General features: G+C 41.3%; 3 protein-coding genes across 3 annotated transcripts; 1 reads left to right on the top strand and 2 right to left on the bottom strand.

Moving 5' to 3' along the window:
- Window positions 1–334: 334 nt before the first annotated feature.
- LOC102721573 (transcription termination factor MTEF18, mitochondrial-like) lies at window positions 335–2659 on the top strand. Its single transcript, XM_015840215.2, has one exon. It carries the CDS (start codon window positions 350–352, stop codon window positions 2300–2302), a length of 1953 nt encoding a protein of 650 aa, XP_015695701.2. The 5' UTR covers window positions 335–349; the 3' UTR covers window positions 2303–2659.
- A 2441-nt stretch (window positions 2660–5100) lies between these two features.
- Window positions 5101–9565, bottom strand: LOC102722240 (TBC1 domain family member 5 homolog A). The gene is given in 6 exon segments (XM_006660224.3): window positions 5101–5558; window positions 5636–7611; window positions 8021–8180; window positions 8182–8198; window positions 8440–8543; window positions 9036–9565. Coding segments are annotated over 6 exon segments (2544 nt in total). The 5' UTR covers window positions 9173–9565; the 3' UTR covers window positions 5101–5408.
- Window positions 9566–14682: 5117 nt separating this feature from the next.
- LOC102721857 (heat shock protein 81-1) lies at window positions 14683–18801 on the bottom strand. Its single transcript, XM_040526695.1, has 3 exons — window positions 18587–18801; window positions 17196–17618; window positions 14683–16450 (listed from the first exon to the last, which is right to left on the bottom strand). The coding sequence occupies exons 1-3, from the start codon at window positions 18710–18712 to the stop codon at window positions 14900–14902; spliced, it is 2100 nt and encodes a 699-aa protein (XP_040382629.1). The 5' UTR covers window positions 18713–18801; the 3' UTR covers window positions 14683–14899.
- Window positions 18802–19333: the final 532 nt, after the last annotated feature.

Genomic DNA, 19333 nt, shown 5'->3' with positions numbered 1-19333 from the left:
CTCCTCTCTCTCTCTCTCTCTCTCTCTCTCTCTCTCTCCGCCGAGCTCGCCTCCCTTACGGGAGCACTCCTTGCACCGAGCCACGCGCGACATCCACCACCTCGGATCAGTCTGCTCACTCGCACACTCGCTCGTCGCTCTGCCACCCCGTTCCACTGGACTGGAGCGGAGTGAGCGGAGATCGGGTGGCGAGCCCTAGCATGCTCCGATTGCTACGAGAGTGCCGCTCCTCTGGTTCTTCTTCGCCGTGAGCCTTTCAGAGAAAGGGAGGAGTTGGCAGCGCGCGGCGGATTTTCTTGGTTTTGTTTCCCGAGAACTTTTGGGGGGGGGGGGATTCAGGTGAATCCCCATGCTCCGGTGCGTGGCCGCCGCTCGCCTGAGGTGGCTTCCATGCAATGGGTTTGCCAGAGGGCTCAATGAGCCGTGCAGAACCCCGCATTGTCATGGTGGTGGTGGTGGTGGTGCTGCTGCTGCTGCTGCCAGTTCTTGGCATGTCCATGATTCATCATCGTCAGGTGCATCGAGCTGGGCCACTCCCAATTGTGACATGGTTCGGCTGAGGCCGTTCTCGGCTGCTCCGGCGCGATGCGGAGAGGAGGAGCACTTGGGGGATGGGATTGAGGATGAGGAGGATCAGAGGCAGCTCAAGCAAATGGAGAACAGGCGCGACGTCCGCGTCGCGCGGAAGGCTTTCATGGAGTACCTCCATGTCACCCGTGGGATTTGCTTCAATGACGCCGAGCACATGAGCAAGTGTGCACCGGTCTTCATCGGCAAGCTGCTTGAGAAGGTGAAGGATGCGGCGAAGGAGCCTGAAGAGAGGGAAGAGGAGGCACCCTTCAGGTCGAAGGTGAAGAGGAGGGAAATGAGGGATAACAGGGTCAGTAAGGCGTTGGCGCGGTTGTTCAACTTCCACCCCATCAATGAGTTTGAGCCGTTCTTTGAGAGTATCGGCATCGCGCCGGGCGAGTATGAACCCCTGTTGCCTCGTCATCTCATGTTTCTTAACGATGATGAGACATTGCTCGACAATTTCCGGGTTCTTTGCAACTATGGCATCGCGCGCACCAAGATAGGGAGGATATACAGGGATGCTAGTGAAGTGTTTAGTTTGGGCGAGGGCGTTCTGGCATCTAAGCTGAAGGCCCTTGAGGAGCAAGGGCTGAGTAAGACCAGTGTGATCAAGCTGGTTGTATCAAGCCCTGTCATACTGCTCCGTGATCCAAATGTGGAACTGAAGATCCTGAAGTGGCTAGACGATGTTGGAATTCAGCGAGACTGGCTTGGTCGATTCTTATCAACAAAAAAGTCTTATAACTGGAGAAAGATGGTCCAAGTCCCTCAGTTCTTCAGTGATCTAGGATTCACTAAGGAAGGTATTGCCAAATTGGTCAGGCGGAATCCTGATTTCTTGTTTAGTGGCTCAGGAAAGATGCTGTTCTCAGTTGTTCTCATGATGCTAAAAGCTGGGTCTGGAAAAAAGGAAGTATTTGAACTTTTTATGAATTTCCCAAATTTGTCGGTCGACAATTTCATGAGGAACCTGCGAGGGGGCATATTCTTTTTAGCAGAGGTTGGTGTTAGTGAAGAGGACATTAAGAAGTTTGTGGTATCTAATGGATCAGTACTTGGTTCCGTCCAATTGAAGAAACCAAACAGCATCCTTACGCATCTCAGTGTAGGGAAGAAGCGCCTGTGCAAGATGATAATGGAGGATCCGCAACGGTTGTTGAAATACTCATTGGGGGCAAAGGTCAGCCGCCTACCGAAAGTTGATCTCCATGAAGCATCGTTCAAGGAGAAGGTGAAGTTTTTACAGAGCATAGGATTTATTGAAGGGTCTGAAGATATGAAGAGGGCACTCAAAACTTTTCGTGGTAAAGGCGATGAGCTGCAAGATCGCTACTACTACTTATTGAAGACTGGTTTGGACCCAATAGATGTGGTGAACATGATCAAGGTAGCCCCACAGGTTCTGAACCAGAAGATCAATGTCCTTGAAGCTAAGATATCTTTCTTTGTAAACGATATGGGATTTCCTCTGAGTGCCCTGGTAAATTTCCCCGCGTTCCTGTCGTTTACTGTGGAGAGAACCAAGCTTAGATTTTTGATGTACAATTGGTTGGTGGATAAAGGAGTGGTTCCCCCTCAATTAGCTCTTAGCACTATCCTAGCCTGTGCAGACAAACGTTTCATAAAGTACTATGTAGTAAAGCACCCTTTGGGTATTGAAACCTGGGAGAAATTCAAGAAAGAGGTAGCTTCAACAAAAACAACACAACTTGTAACTCCAGATGATTAGCCTGATATATTATGTTTTCTTTCTCAACTGATTGCCATTCTGCTGGCTAGAAACTATTTTTGCTTCACACAAATAGGTAGCTTCAACTTTGTCTGGAGGTTTATACCTATGTTTACTTTAAATGTGTATATCTCCGTTAATAATTTTGTCCACAGAGAAGATTATTGATCTTGCCATGGATCATTTTTGAGTAGTTTCCGTCAAGAAAATCTACATGTTAGAGGTTGATAAGCCTGGAAGTCCTGTAACTTTTTCTAGTCTCATAATGCTTCATGTGGTAAATGGTCATGAGATCCTTGGCAGTAGTAGTAATTCTAGCATTTGTGCATCAACCACATAAACTTTATGGATGAAGGTTTTTCGGGGCACACTTCTGAGTAGTTCCTAAATGATTTTAAAATTATCTCTCTATATAAGTTTCATGGAGGTTTTTTTTTTTGTAAAAACAACTTGTAAACTTTGTAATATTTACTTCTTTCGTCTGTTTGCATCCTCGGGCACCATTACAAAATCAAATAATCCTTCATCGATTTATCCTTTCAGACAAATCAAACTGGACATGGGACCCAATTTCCCATCCTCTCTCATAGATGGGCCAGGATTAGCAAACTCCCAGTCCATACATGGAGAGATGGGCCAATAGGCCATGACAATCCAAGATTTTTAGTCCAAATTTCTGTGCCATCAAACTGAAACAAGTCCCAAAAATCTATCTCTCTCTCCTTCAGACAAAGATTTACTGGCTGTCGGAGTGATGAATCATCAGAGGCAGGAGCTGTTTGGGTGGATAAGAATGGTGAGCAGGATGGTGGTCAGGTCAGGTGAGGTCAGCTCTGCTCACTGCCACATGGATAGGAGTAGAATGGAGGTCGTCGCCGTGTGTGATGAGAGTTTCCTCCTGGACAGATGGACCAGCTGCTGACACCGACACGGCGGAATGCAGCAGCATCCGGCCGATTTTGGGGTCCGCCCACCACCATCCACGTCCACTCGTCTCGTCTGCCGAAACAGTTATTCTGGCTCACTGTTCTATGATAATATTACCCTCTTTGTCCTAAAAACAAACAATAGCAGAGCTATATGATGGTTTTGGGACAAAAAAAAACCTAAATTAATGTGTGTGTATATATGCAAAATGTTTTTCATCGATTTTCATACTTCTGTTTTTTATATATACATATAATGTTGTTTTTTATGATAATTTAAAAAATTATGTAAGTTGGACCACCCAAAATAGAAATCCTAGATACGTTGTAAAAAGACCAACCTTGAACTGCATATAACATATACTATTACTACGGATCTGGACATACCGTTATTTAGATTCGTTAAACTAGGATGTGTAATGTCCAGCAGTGGATTAATTTTTTTGGATGGAGTAAGTAGATAATTGATACATGAGTTAATTAGAAGAGTTTTGTCCTCTGATATTAGGTGGCTGATCCCTAGGTATATTTAGGTTAGTATGTTAGAAGAATCTTTTTGTCATTCGTCCACGTCAGAAAAATTTCGTCCACGTCAGAAAAATATAGTACGGTTTCGTTTTTTAAGCTTCTTCCAGAACTTACTACTATCAGTGTTGCAGGTTGCAGCACAGGAATTTCTTCATAATTCAAATTTTACCCCTTTTGGGGTGGATGGTATGTGGGCGTATCTATGGAGTACGTTAGAGAAGCTCTATCAAACATCATGCGGTTTCATTGGGGTGATATGTTTGGCTTTTTCGAAAAAAACAAACAATGTATTTATAAATAAAAAATATTTGTTAATAAAACTTTTATACACATGTTCTTCTTAGTGATCTAAAATCTAAAGCTAAAAAGTAAATTTAAAGTGGGAAAACTTTAAAATCAACTTCAAAGTTTAGGTTTAAAAAAAATTAAATTTTAGTTTATAAGTATAAGCAGAAGTGAAACGATATGAGTTTGATTTTTTTACATGATCTTCCAGAACTTACCACTGTCAGTAACTGCAGCAGAGCCGCAGAGGAATTTCTTCAGAAATCAGAATTTACCCCTTTCAGTGACAGTAACAGCAGCAGTAAATGTTGATTTGGTCTCTCGACATTACAACCATCGAATTTTATTTACTATGGAGTGCCTTGATGTTTTGTAATCTGTATCGATCGGTAGTATTAAATGGTTGCGTACATAATGAGACCTGAAGCTGCTTGTCCCGGTCAAAACATCGTTCAGGAAAAGTCCCAGAAATGGACGTGAAAGTGGCTGGAAAAAGATTGCAGGAAAGCAGACACCATTATATGCCACTAAACACACGCGATTTTGCTGTTGAGTCGTGTACTGCTTCAAGCCGTAGGTCGCTTTCTACGCCTAATTGCTCAAAAGGGAAGAATGCGTGAAAGAAACATCAGCATCTCTGTCTCTAGGTCGTTCTCGTTCCATGATGCATGGACAGCATGAACCCAGCTAAAGGAGCTGCCAAACAAAATCTCTGAACAATGGCTGCAGTGGCCTGAACCAATCATGAACCGACAGAGTAGCTGCAGCTTGCAACATGCCAATATTCATTCATCAGTTTAATTGGATTGAACCTTTCTGGTTCACAAATATACTGACTGCATAATATAATGAGCCTGAACACAGCACTGATGCTCTCATTCTTGATAAACACAGAGTATTCTGAATGATATATGCACATGAACCGAATATAGAACAACCTGACAAACAAATTATCCAGCTGCATTATGCTTCCCATGTACATCAGCAAATCAGGCACGCTACATCACGCGCACACGTTGGAAGAAGACTCAGCAGAGGAGAAATGCACTGGAGCTAACATATTGGATCTTGTTCTGTTTATTCATCCTTAAAAAGTTGACCTTACAAAATTTCATCCATCATAAGATAGCTGTCTAATGCCGGAGAGAGCTACTCCCTCATCACGCGCCAGGTAAATCCACAGGTGAACGTTGTACAATGTTTACATGATTTTACTCAATGGAATGGAATGGAATCGAATTTATATATACATAGCGAGCAATGCACAAGCACTGCAGAATAAAATGACCTAGGTACCTGACTTATTACTACCAGGCCTTAGCTGAGCTATGAAGCTGAAAAAGAATGGGTGACACACCTTACACGGGCTACATCTCACTGAGCAAATTGCTTATCTTGCGAAGCTCCGTAAGAGCAGCCATCGCTGTGACCTGTCCTTTACCTCCAAGAATGTTGTTTGAGAAGTTCTCCACAGGGCCAGGCTGACCGCGGTCTTGCTGAAACGCTGACTCAATCACCTAATCATTTGACAAAAACAAAGTTACTCCCATGCTTAAGAGTATTATGTACATGAAAATAATATTGCATACAGTACCTGGATATTTTCAAGCATGTTTTGTCCAATATTCTTTAGGGTGCCCACGACCTTTTTATCGCCTGGAGCCAACTTTCCGCTACCACGAGAGTTATTTGAATTCCCATCTAAAGGAGAAGAACAAGATGTGTCCACGTCTTGTTTATCGCCCAATGTCTCCCCACTACTCTTCTCCATGTTGCCTTCAACCTGAGGTCTTCCCAACTTCAAGAGCCACTGAAATTTAGCAATGAGTGGTTTTCTTTCATTAGAAACTACAGCCTTCTCAGAGGTTCCATCACGATCTGGACTTTTGTCAGAAGATGCAGCTTCTGAATCATGGATGGTTTTGTTATCATCATTACAGCTGGATGGTTCATCTTTCAGAATTTCATCCCTGTCATGGTCACCGGCACAGGACTTTGAAGTAACACTGCTACTCTCAGAATCTGTGTCCTGACTGTTCTCAGGATCATTACCAGAACTGGCTGCATAGAACACTGGAGAGTTCTCACCACTGGAACAAGCTTCTGGTACACGTTTTGCCCCCTGCGTTGTATTCTCATGAACTGTCTCAACCTCAGAAGTTTTTAGTGGGCTAACTTTTGGCACACGTGATGGGCTCGCAGTTACATTCTCACCAACTGCCTTTAACTTAGAAGGCTCTGCAGAACTCAGAGGATGCTCCCTGTGAACTGAGACAGTAGGGAATTCATCTTCCTTAATTTTTCCGGCAATTTCATTGGAACGTTCCAAATCATCTGATAAAGTATTCAGAAGGCAACGTCTTACTGAATTCCGATTATTCTTACTCGCACTGAGCACCTTCGCTGGAGAAGGATCTGACCGAGTATCATTACTCACACTGAGCACTTTCACTGGAGAAGGATCTGACTCTGTTCTAGACAAACCAAGCCTTTGGGTTAAAGATTTTTTTAATTGTTTACTAAAAGAATTGCCCTTCTCAACCTCCTTAGGAGGCGTTCCATCCTTGTGCGCATTTCTCCACTTCTCTTCCCAATAACTCTCAGATACAGGATGCAATGGAGTTCTAGGAGGAGTAGAAGTACCAGGATTGCCGTGCACTCTTTCAAAATCACAACTATCTCTCTTTAATAGGAAAGATGAGGATGAAGTGTTTGCATCGATGGCAATAGACTGTAGGGAGCAGGCTTTCTCAATTAGCTTCTGCACATCAATATTTGTTGGAAAATTTAATAATCTCCGAAGACAAACGGTGTCAAGTTCAGTAGCCAACAAAGATGATCTAATATGAAGAAGCATAGACATTGCCATGGCGGCAATAAATGCTCCCCTAGCTGAACACAAGATACGAAAATTATATTCCTCGTCACTACTTAGCAGCATATTATTTGTACAAGAGAAGACTTTGTCCCAAACTACCAAAAGATCATTGAGGCAGAATTCTCGTCCAAACAAGACCCGCAGCCAACGAAGTGCAAACCACTGTGGTTCCACTTTCAACTCAATGAAATGATTATGAAGAGTTGGCTCAACAATGGAGAGCAAATGATATAAAGCTGATGAGGCTTCAATGACAGGTGGTAGACTTGAACTAGATCCAACAGTGGATGGGGAGAAAAACTCAGCCATGCGAACCACTCCGCCACCTCCATCCATCAAACCATCAAACATAGAATAGGCATCATGTTCCATGAACCTTTCAGACAAAACAATACCTAATTCACCTTCCGCACCATATGCATCACTAAGTAAAATTATTTCTTTTGTGTCCCGATCAAGCTCATCAAGACTGTTAATTTTGGAAGATTTTTCAGAATCATTCTCATTGTCAGCTCCAAAATTCCATTTTGGGTCCTTTCTAGGTTTATAGCTGAAAACCATATCAGTATCTGGGAAAGGAACTCCATCAAAATCATCATTGAAGCAATCTTCATGCAAATTCCGTACTTGAGATAGTTTATCAATGTCAACTTGAAGGACATACACTAGAGGGGCCAATAGCTCATGCATTCCTGTGACGAAAATAGTCCATAAGTCTTTCTATATACGTCAATCAAATAAAACTCAAAGGATATGGGAAGATAATAATGATCAATGCTGAAAAAACTTACATGCTACATGGTATGGCATTTTAAGAGTTTAAACCATGTAACAAATGTAAGTTATTATTTTTTATTGCCTCATAAGAGAATCTCAGAGCCTATTAACTTGTAAAAGGATCTCGCAGGTTATTAACATGCAATAATAATGTGCTGTAGAAACACAATTTTCATGTAATAACAAGCCAAGGTGAATGGCACCAAAGGGTGTCAGCTGTGTTGAAATTTTCCACGGGGAGAGCAGAGCCAATCATATTACTTCCATCGACTTTAAGTGGAAAATTATTGGCTGTTAATTTCATATGCAAAAGGAGTCACTTACCTTGGCAGTATCCATACTCTGGGTGTTGAAGGCACCACATCAATAGTATTCGACGCAGCATGGCCTGACAAGCAGGTGTTTGAAAGTAACTTCCATCTTCAGGGTATAACCGAGACAAATCTTGATCCACAGTTTTTTCCAACTCTGCGCCTCTGAAAAAACCGACCCCAGCTACTATCTACAGAAGGATGTTCAATAGTTAATACATTTGGAGAATTAACTTATGTAATAAACATCTATGCTGCTAAGGGTGCATCAACTTATTGGCAGCGCATCAGCATTAATGATCACGCAGATGTTTGAAGAGTCCCACGTAGCCAAATAAGGTCAGAAACAAGTGCATAAATGTTTTAAAATATCATCATCCGAATATCAAGATTAGCATTTTATCATCATAAATCCATGTCTATATTAAATACCAGGGTTCTGAGAGAGCGGGTTGTCCACGACAAGGTTGGATGATCTGCCCTCCTCCTTCGGAACATGAGGATCTACCAGAAGACGGCGCCTCAAACTAACATATCTGCAAACAGATCATCGGTTAGATAAATCTACACATTAAAGGAATAAGGACCATTGCTTCAATCATCATATAAAAATGATAAATTGACAAAGCCAGCAGCAATGTGTCCATCAACTCCATCTCATGAAACAAGATATCACCAAGCGCGCGAGCGCGACAACACCATCACAAACAAGAGTGACCAATATACATATAATTTCGTGTAAGTTGTGATAGTAAATAAATTACAGGCATTAGCTAATAATGATTGCATCCGTCTCTCAAACCAAGACAGAAATTTCTGCCCATCAAAGTCATGTGGGAGATGAAAACAACGCCTTACTACACAGGAAATCAGGAATCAAACTGACAAAAAGGGGAATCCATAACAACATCGACTGAGCTGAGCAAATTAACAGAACAGATTGATAATAATCGACCAAGAAACGAACCACACAAGGCACAAATCACACAAACACAGAGGCGGAAAACACGGGGCCCAAGCAGCCTCACCTCCTCCGCGAATCGGCGGCGGCGCGGCGATGCTCCTCCACCGACGCCCCAGGCGACGCCGGCAGGATGCCGAGATCGATCCGCCACCGGACGCTGCGCAGACTCCAGAACCGCCGCCTCTCCTCCTCATCCGCCATAGCCACCCCTCCACTCCCCACAAGAATTGCGCTTCCTCCTCAAATTAAACACCACGAGAGCTGGGCTCCCCGCAAGAACCTTTCCACGGGGCGCTAAAGATAGCCGTGCACGCCTGTCAGAAACCAAGAAAAGGAGGATCTTTTCGGGATAAAGATGGGGTTTTTGGAGGATTCGGGAGATGGGGGAGGCAAGGGGAGGATGATTTCTCTCCTCCTCCTGTGATTGTTCGCGTGAATCGCGCCTCCTTTGTTCTGTTGGGGAGAGGAGGGTTTGGCCTCCAAGATGGATGCTTGCAAGGAAGAGATGGTTGGGTTGGGTGAAGGGAGAGGGAGAGGCTCTTCCTCTCTTTTATTTTTCTCTCTCTTAATTATTTTAGTTTTTTTCTCTTTTTACTAAGAGAGAGAATCTAGAGAGAAGTTGGGGATTTTGTTCTGTGTTGGAGGGGAGGTGTGGTTGGTTTAGTTAGGGAGATGATGCTGATGACTATGAGACATTGGTGATTGATTGGCTTGGTGGGCTAGCTTATTGGCTTCAATTTTTTGTTCTTTTGTATATTTATTTATTTATTATGTATGATTATTGTTTGGTTATTATTGTAAATTTGTTTATGTAGTTTTCAAAGAGGAGTAATTGTTTTGTTTGTGTTAGGTTGTGAAGGGAATGCATGCATGGATGAGATGGGGTCAGGTAGGGTAGAGGGGTGATGTGGTGAAGTTGTTGCTCTCTGGACTATTTTTGTGGAGATGAAATATTGAAATGGTTGAGCCCATACCATTTGGTTTATGGATTTTTAAAAGTTGGAGTCGTAAATAAAACAAATTCCTCACACATTGGTTAACTTGTGGGCATAGGCATGTATGTGATATTTCATGATCTACGACAAAAATAGATACATAAAAGCTCGGCAATTATACGTCTCAAGTTATTATGTTTTTATAGTAGGAATATCATTATGGACTACCATACAATATTATTTTTCTCCCATATATAATGTGTGCGAAATAAAACACCACTGACAAAGATGATAGCAAATTTCCAGTTGGTTAATTGTTCAATGTCTCATATATATATATATATATATATATATATATATATATATGAGACATTTGTGTCATACAATTTATGTGCAATAGAACCCCAGTAACAAACATCATTAAATTTTTGGTTGACTAGTTGTGTTCTTATTTAATCATACCCACTTCATACTAATTTCTTGGAAGTTTTAATGGTGTCCACAAAATAGTTTGTTTTTTTCTTCCTAACATATTATTAGAATTAAACCACCATAAAGTCCCGATATATCTGATGTGCGATGATCAATGCAAGAAAGTTTAGTGTAAACAAACAACAAACAAGATTAATTATTTCTATTGTCCATGATGTTTTGAGAGTCAACAGTTTGATCAATTTTCCATGGAAAAATCAATTTATAAGAGCAAACATATATGTGGCGTCATTAATTATTCTTCTTTTAGGATTTCTCTAGTAGCAAATTAATTAGCATCATTGGCTGTGGTAGTTTGTACATTACTATCTCTGCTGTTGACGTCGAAAACGAACTGAAGATTTCTTGCATGCTACAGCAACCTATGGAGTTAATCTCAGCTTGCTTCTAATGGCATCATATTTTTAAAGACTTTCTTTCGCAAATATGATTCAACAATAACCAGGATAACTTCTCATGCTTATAAAATTCATCATGATGTATACACAACATGCTAATCATCCATTGACTAGCACCTTGGCATATGCTTAATAATTTTTCCTTGTACTACTAGCTTGGCCTGGATCAAATCAACGGCATAGATTACCTCAGTTCATCACATTCGCTAAATCTCAGCCACAGGATATCTGTCTTAAGAGTGTTCTTGCACTGTACGTACTGGTCAACTAAAACACGAGACAAAATACGTATTCTCTTCAGGATTAGCAGCGATAGAGACAGCAGCAAGTTCCGCTACGTTTCCCGTTACAGCTCACTAATGATCGCGACGCGCAGTAATCGCCGTGATTCTTTGGGTTTTTTTAGAAAAAAGAATCGATATATTTGTAAATAAAAAATAATTTATAGATAAACTTTTATATACGTGTTTCAACCTATTTAAATCTCAAAATCAACTTTAAATTTAATATTAAAAATTTAATTTTTGATCCAGAAACACAGGTAGAAGCGACAAGGCTTACTTGTTGTTCCTCTCGTGCAAGTAAATGCAAGGATAATTAAAGATTTATTGTTATTACATTTAAGATGTAGCATGAAGCATCGTTTTAATTCTCTCCTTCCACAAGATACACCGGTGATGATTACCCGTTGATAAGATGATGACATGGCACTCCTCCATTTCTTGATTAAGCAGCCACGTTGGATAAATCTTTGTAGCTAAGAGTGGACCTAGTAGCTGCATGCAATGCTCCATCGACTGGGTGGAATGGATCATATACATATATACTACCTCTGGTTTTAAATATATGCTCTGTTCATTTGTGAATATGGCATTTAATCATTTGTATTATAAAATCATCCTGTTTTAAATATATGGTTCTATTATTTTTGTATATGGTGTTTAACTATTTTTTTAAAAAAACATTTTCTCCGTTTCATATTAAAAAATTTTATGTGTTTGTCTAAATTTATTTATATATCAATGTTCTGTATATATATCTAGATTAATTAGCATATATATGAATTTAGTCAAGATAAAAAACTCTAATAACGTAAAACAGAGAGAATATGTTACGATATTAATAGCTAACTGTCATACGAAAAATAAGGAGCACCATTCATATATTTGAAAATAGAGGTAATGTATTGTACGTCTTTTCTTTTTTTTTCCCAAGCCAGCGTGTTTATCTCTCCGGTCGAGCCCAACGTCATGGACCCTGTATAATTAATTTCTTTAGACTCGGTAAGCGACTGTGTGTTTTAGCCGCCAAATTGCGAATATATTCTAATTAAATACCAATTCTAATCTTTATTGGAGTGCTACTAGCTAGTATTATTAGCTTTAGTTTGCTGTCAAGATAGGGAGACAAAATGAGAATTAAGTTGAGGAAGTTGTCTGTCACTGAATTGATAGTAGTAACTACTACTAGTAACCTTGATGTTTCAATTAAGTAGATATATTCTACTTGATGCTCATCTGAACATTTCACTTCAGATGGGTCACATTTTGTTCCATGTCTGTTTATGATAATTCAGCAGGGTCCAGCTGGCAGTGACTGTTTGCAAACGTGTACATGTTGCTGACCATTTGGCTTCATCTCGAGCTTTCTCAGAAAAATGCCAGTGGCACTCAGTCTCTGCTACGACAAATTCAGACGCAGTACGTAGTTTTCTAAGCTCCAATGATTGATCGACTGAAAACAAAAATGGCACACAAAAAGTGCAAGACCTTTTTCAGCTACTGACACCCACTCTGGTTAATTGTGGTGTTAATATGTATCAGTAAAATCATTTTCCAAAAACCAATTAATCTTCTCTGTAACATAATTTATGGTTGATTGCTTATGGATCAATGGTCCTAGCTAAATTTGACCAAACTTGTGTTGTGTTTTACATCTGTCAAACAGTCAACTTAGCCAGGGAATGTTTTTCAGGCTACTTCTGAAGATCTCCAGTTCTTCACCATTGGTTGCACAGAAAGTAGTACTACTCATGTGCACTACACTACTATTTCTAGTGCAATTATTTGTTTATTTTATTGTGTTTGCATACTTAGATCCAACACTGCAATATATAATTATTGTATAGTTGAATTATTTCCTCGTGATCCTTTCAATCAGAAAAGAATTTATGCCAGGTCCATATACTCCAAACAAAATGGCATATCCTAACTATGCTTGTGCATCTGTCTCCAAATCGGTTTATAACCAAAACAACCACCCTTATACCCTTTTTTTTAAAAGAAAATCATAGACTGATTTTTACTGGTTAATTATTTTTCATCTCCCAGATTACTGCTCGAAAGTACTAACTGCTACAAAAATATATGTCTCCATCGTTTCGCAGTTACAACTGCTTATAAGCCAAAATTTAAATTTTAGAACTTAATTTTAGACTTGATTTTGTGGTTTTTTCATAATGGTTTGTTTTACATATTTCGCTTTTGAGTCGTTATAGACACGTATATAAAAGTTTTACTTGCAAATTATTTTTCGTTTGAAAAACACGTTTTCGCTTATTACTCTAATAAGCAAAACGATGGGGGCTATTTTATGGTGGTTGGAAGGTACTAGAGATACATCATCCATCCATCCATACTGTTTTCTATAATGAAATATATGCAATCTTTTCTAAGCATTCTTTAACAAATAAAAATATTTTATGCATGATTGCCTAGCAGTCGGTGGTGAGGTTAGTGGTGGCTAATGCCCTGACGACAAGACGGCCAAACATGTATGCATCGACACCAGCCGGACAAGTTTGTTTGGTCAGAGTCCATTTTTTTGCTTGTGTTTCAAGCCAATGGAAGCCACACACCACACTGCCTCTTAGGACTTTTTTAATTAGCCAGTGATGGTGCCAATAATTAGCAGTAGCTTAGCTCCAAATCAGGCACAGTTTCATGGTCTCCAGTTTTGTCACTGGTCGCTTTCTGGCACCGACTAAGCATGCTGCGTTGTGGCTAACAGAAATTATGGTGAAATAATAATGTGTAGTTAGTTTTGGTTTTTTTTTTGTGACAGCTCGAAAAAAAGGCAAAGCAAAGTTATTTAGTGATGTAACTGTCAGAGCTTCTTGCCAAGGCAAGTTTAATTTGCAGCTTAGATTTTCAGAAGATTTGGTGATGCAGAGGCAGGCATGATTTCAGGTTTGCTTGCTTCAGTTGTATGGGCATCATGAGTAGTAGGTCTTACATTATGAGATGAAAAAAAAAAAGTCAAGAAGCCAACCAAAGTAGAAGAACAATATCACCAAGTTATGGCTACGTTTCATTGTCGCTAAACTCTGCAATAAAACAAAATTAAGCCAATGTGGAGCACATTTGTTCTCTGTACGAAATGCATTCGGAGTGGACCATTGCACTTTCCATTCGCTCGACTACAGTGCTCGACTATTGGGAATGAGGTTAGATCATCATAATTAGTAAAATAGTGCTAGCTCATGGTCGGGCGGAGTCGAGGGGGAAAAAATTGGACCGGAAAGACTAGTAAATAAGCGGGCTTATAGAAAGTACTAAAAAAATAGATATGGACTGCAAAGAAACGAAAAGGTACACAATTTTGAAGCTAAAGAACATTGTCAATTTTGAATGAACTAAATAAATCCTAAGGGGGAAAAAATACAGGAGTAGGAATATATGTAGCTCGTTCACTGACTGAAATTACCATAGTGTTGAAGATTAATTATATCAGCATCCTGAACTTACTAAAGTTCATTGGAACTTTATTTTATTCAGTTTCCTCGTCTAGGGCGTTGATCTCGCTCACGACACTACATATCACAATCCTATTTCGAACTTGCAATGAGCCAGTTCGAGAAAAAAAAAATCTGCACGCAGAGAAATAATGGCAAACTGAAAACAGGACGGTACTAATATAATAATATCATATTAGCAGCAATAAACGTACGCAGTTCAAGAACCTATGACATAGCGCATACTTAGATCCATGCATTGCAGGCTAGGTAAAGTAAATCGTACAAAAATAAACCGACCGACAACACGAGGTTCAAAACACTGTAACCAGACAAAAGTTGGCTGCGACGAGAGAGAGAAAACGAGCGGTTAGTCGACCTCCTCCATCTTGCTCTCGCCGGCGTCGTCCTCGAGTGGCGGCATGTCGGTGTCGACCTCCGCCGCCTCGTCCTCGTCGATGCTCAGGCCGAGCTTGAGCATGCGGTGGATCCTGCTGCCGAAGGTGTTGGGGTCGTCGAGGCTGAAGCCGGAGGTGAGGAGTGCCGTCTCGAAGAGGAGCATGACGAGGTCCTTGACCGACTTGTCGTTCTTGTCGGCGTCGGCGCGCTTGCGGAGCTCCTCCATGATGGCGTTCTCCGGGTTGATCTCCATCGTCTTCTTGCTAGACATGTACCCTGCCATGCTCGAGTCCCTCAGCGCCTGGGCCTTCATGATCCTCTCCATGTTGGCCGTCCAGCCGTACTCGCCGGTGACGAGGCAGCACGGGGAGTCCACCACACGGTTGGAGACCACCACCTTCTCGACCTTGTCGCCGAGCACCTCCTTGATGACCTTGCAGAGCCCCTCGAACTTCTCCTTGAGCTCCTCCTTCTTCTTCTTCTCGTCTTCACTCTCATCAAGCTTCAGTCCCTCCTTGGTGGCAGAGACGAGCTTCTTGCCCTCAAACTCCTTGAGCTGGCCGACGGCATACTCATCAATAGCATCAACCATGTAGAGGACCTCGTATCCCTTCTTCTTCAGCTTCTCCAGGAAGGGGGAGTTCTCCACAGCCTTCTTGCTCTCGCCGGTGATGTAGTATATGTCACTCTGGCCCTCCTTCATCCTGGTCACGTAGTCCTTGAGGCTGGTCAGCTCATCACCGCTCTTAGTGGAGTGGTACCTTAGGAGCTCAGCAATCTTGTTTCTGTTGGTGGAGTCCTCATGGATACCAAGCTTGAGGTTCTTGGAGAACGCTTCATAAAACTTGTTGTAGTCCTCCTTGTTCTCAGCAATCTCGAAGAAGAGCTCAACGCACTTCTTGACAAGGTTCTTACGGATGACCTTGAGAATCTTGTTCTGCTGAAGCATCTCACGGGAGATGTTGAGGGGAAGGTCCTCAGAGTCAACAATGCCCTTTACAAAGCTCAGCCACTCAGGGATCAGCTCCTCGCAGTTGTCCATGATGAAGACACGGCGGACGTAGAGCTTGATGTTGTTAAGCTTCTTCCTTGTATCAAAGAGGTCAAATGGTGCCCTCTTGGGAACAAAGAGAATAGCTTTGAACTCCAGCTGACCCTCCACAGAGAAGTGCTTGACAGCAAGGTGCTCTTCCCAGTCGTTTGTCAGGGACTTGTAGAAAGCAGCATACTCCTCCTTGGTGATCTCCTCAGGCTTCCTCATCCAGATAGGCTTCTGCTTGTTGACCAAGGACCACTCATGAGAAACCTCCTTGATCTTCTTCTTTTTCTTCTCCTTTTCTTCCTTCTCTTCGTCAACATCCTCAACCTTGCCCTCCTCAGCATCCTTCTTTTCTTCCTCATCTTCATCATCAGAAATTTCCTTTTCAGTGGTCTTCTCAGTCCATAGAGAGATGGGGTAGCTGATAAACTCAGAGTGTTTCTTGATCAGGTCCTTGAGGCGGCGCTCTTCAAGGTACTCCAGCTGCACGAAATATTCAAGTAATTGTCAATAACAAAATGATAACATTTGGGCCAGGACACTATGCACACTTCATAGTTCAATTAAAGCTCTACCTAAATAATTCAGGTGATTCCACAAAAGTTCACAGCACAGGTATAGTACTTGCTACTAATTCTAATTCATAAACATGCACGCAATTGAACTCAGATGCAAACCATCATTCAGCCTACTAGAAAAATACTACAAGTCATTCAGTCTACTAGGAGTTCAACAATAAGCCAGTAGGCCACTTAATAGAACTCAAGTACATCACATGAGTGTGGTTTTAATTATTTTTAACATGCATATGCAGAACAGCAATCGAATTTTATAGCAATAATTCAAAATAAAAGTTAATGCATCTAAATAGGTTATCACAATGTTAACAGTGTAAAAAAAATCCAAAGTGCACACATATACAAGAATAAAAATGTTAAATCCAATTTACTAATTTTGATCAATCAATTCAACAAATGCTTCTAAAGGGACATTTAAAGTCATAAACAGAAAAGTTAAGCATCTGACTCAAGCAAGCCTATGGTGAAACTTGTGACACCATCATGGTCTACTTCACAAATGGCTAAGGAACAAGTATCAACAATAATCAACCTATAAGCAGATATTACAAGGTGATATATCAATGACTAGGCACACTTAAGAACTATGAATGCATCCAACAAGGCAAGCAGCACCAATTAAAAAGAATTTGATGAATTCCTGTCAGTACCTGGTCATCCTTGAGATAGAGGGTGATCTTAGTACCCCTTCCAAGCTGCTCCCCAGATGTGTCACGTGTGACAGTGAATGACCCACCAGCCTGAGACTCCCACACATACTGCTCGTCATCGTTGTGCTTGGTAGTGACAATTACCCTCTCGGCAACAAGGTAGGCAGAGTAGAATCCAACACCGAACTGACCAATCATGGACACATCAGCACCAGCAGCCAGTGCCTCCATGAACTCCTTGGTCCCTGACCTGGCAATGGTACCCAGGTTGTTCACAAGATCGGACTTGGTCATACCAATACCACTGTCGATAATCGATAGAGTGTTGGAGGCCTTGTCAGGGACAATATGGATGAACAACTCTGGCTGGGCATCCAGCTTGCTCTTGTCCGTCAAGCTCTCAAACCTGATCTTATCCAACGCCTGCAGTACACATCAAAGCACACGATTCAGATTCAGCACTCAGTTTTGTATGAAAGCTGCTGGAAATTCAAATTTGCAATCCTACAAAAATTTAATAATGCCAAATACCCTGCCAAAAGTATAGATATGGCCTCATCCTCTTACATTAAAACAATTTTAATATCAAACGAAAAACCTCTACAAAATATTATTCTAAAGTTTTGCGAACTGCCAGGAATAATTTTAACAATTAATCAGCAAAATAAAACACTGGCTGCATGACAATGGCGGGGGTTTGTTGTCATAGTACATGGTCAAACTCAATCCCTCCCATCAATTTAAGATTATAAGATAACTCCAACAATTTAGGATATGATAACTAGTTGAGTCAGAGTCAATGCAGCAAGATAGCAAGGAGAACAATCTAGTCAATGCCTCATGGAAGATTTTTCAGATGCGACTTTTTTAGAACAATCACAAACTATTTATGCCGCGAGACATTTAGCAAAACAAAATGACAAATAATGCAGTCTACGTTGACACTCTTACTTAAAATATTCTAGTCCGCGCTCAAATCATGGGAGATTTTTCAAATGCAACCTTGCGACAAAATTCAGGATTGCTAAATGATCCACACATTAATACACTAACAAAACTAACGACCGTGCATGATCCACATATTAAACACACTAGCAAATTTCAGGACTGTGCGTGATCCACGGATTAATCCAGGAAGAAATTAGTGTCGGAGTGGACCACAACATCGCAGATATATTCTAGGATTTACATCACATACAAGTAACCAGCAACCCAACACACACAAGGTTCTACATGCCTCCCGCACCGCAAACCGATCTACTAATCCGCCCAATCGGCTTCACGCGGGCGCGGCGAATCTAGATCTGGATCATCAGTAAACGAAACAAACACCGGGCGCAACCAAATCCCGCGAGAGAGAGAGAGGGGGGGGAGAGAGAGCGAGAACATACATCAGAGGAGTTGGAGATGAGCTCGCGGAGGAAGATCTCCTTGTTGGAGTAGAAGGTGTTGATGATGAGTGAGAGCAGCTGGTTGATCTCCGCCTGGAAGGCGAACGTCTCCGTCTCCGAGGCCATCGCCGACGACGGAGCAGCGGCGTCCCGAAGGCGAGGAGGAGGCGGCGGCGGCGGCGGCGGCTAGGGTTAGGGCTTTAGGGGAAGAAGAGGAGAAATGGTGGGGCGGCGATTTATAAATGGGGCTCGAAGCGAGCGAGTTGGGAGGGGAGTGGGAGAGTTGATGAGTCGTCGGGCCCACATGTCAGTCGGCTGCTATGGTGGCTTTTCTTTTTCTTTTTTTCTGTTTTGGAAGGTTCTGGATGCTGGGCTCGGTTTAAATCACCATGGTCTGTGGTAATGGGAGCGTTATTCCGTACTTCTCCATCCCAGATTTTAACTTTCTGCTTTAATGTTTGACTACTCGTTTTATTAAAAAAATTTAAAAGTATTATTTATTTTATTTATTATTTTTTTTATTATTAAAGGTAGTTTAAGTATTACTTATAAATTTTTATATTTATACTAAACTTTTGAATAAACGAATGATAAAAATTATAAGTGAATAGTCATAATGGTAGTAGTACATAATAAATAGCTTAGTGCAATTACGACTTACCGGTTTCGTTTACAGGAACACTGGAACAGTACTTGTATCATTGTAGGTGAAGGTATGTTTTGTTGCATGAGTTCTATCCTAGATTA

Source organism: Oryza brachyantha, chromosome 8, assembly GCF_000231095.2.
Source record: "Oryza brachyantha chromosome 8, ObraRS2, whole genome shotgun sequence".
Classification (NCBI taxonomy): domain Eukaryota; kingdom Viridiplantae; phylum Streptophyta; class Magnoliopsida; order Poales; family Poaceae; genus Oryza; species Oryza brachyantha.
This window is presented reverse-complemented; position numbering and strand designations above follow the sequence as displayed.

Bases quoted from the DNA above. Each gene is read 5' to 3' on its own strand.
- LOC102721573 (XM_015840215.2), top strand. From the start codon at position 350: ATGCTCCGGTGCGTGGCCGCCGCTCGCCTGAGGTGGCTTCCATGCAAT.
- LOC102721857 (XM_040526695.1), bottom strand. From the start codon at position 18,712: ATGGCCTCGGAGACGGAGACGTTCGCCTTCCAGGCGGAGATCAACCAG. The intron at 17,619-18,586 runs GTATGTTCTCGC...TGTGTACTGCAG, and splicing joins TCATCTCCAACTCCTCTGAT to GCGTTGGATAAGATCAGGTT. The intron at 16,451-17,195 runs GTACTGACAGGA...TATTTCGTGCAG, and splicing joins TCTATCTCAAGGATGACCAG to CTGGAGTACCTTGAAGAGCG.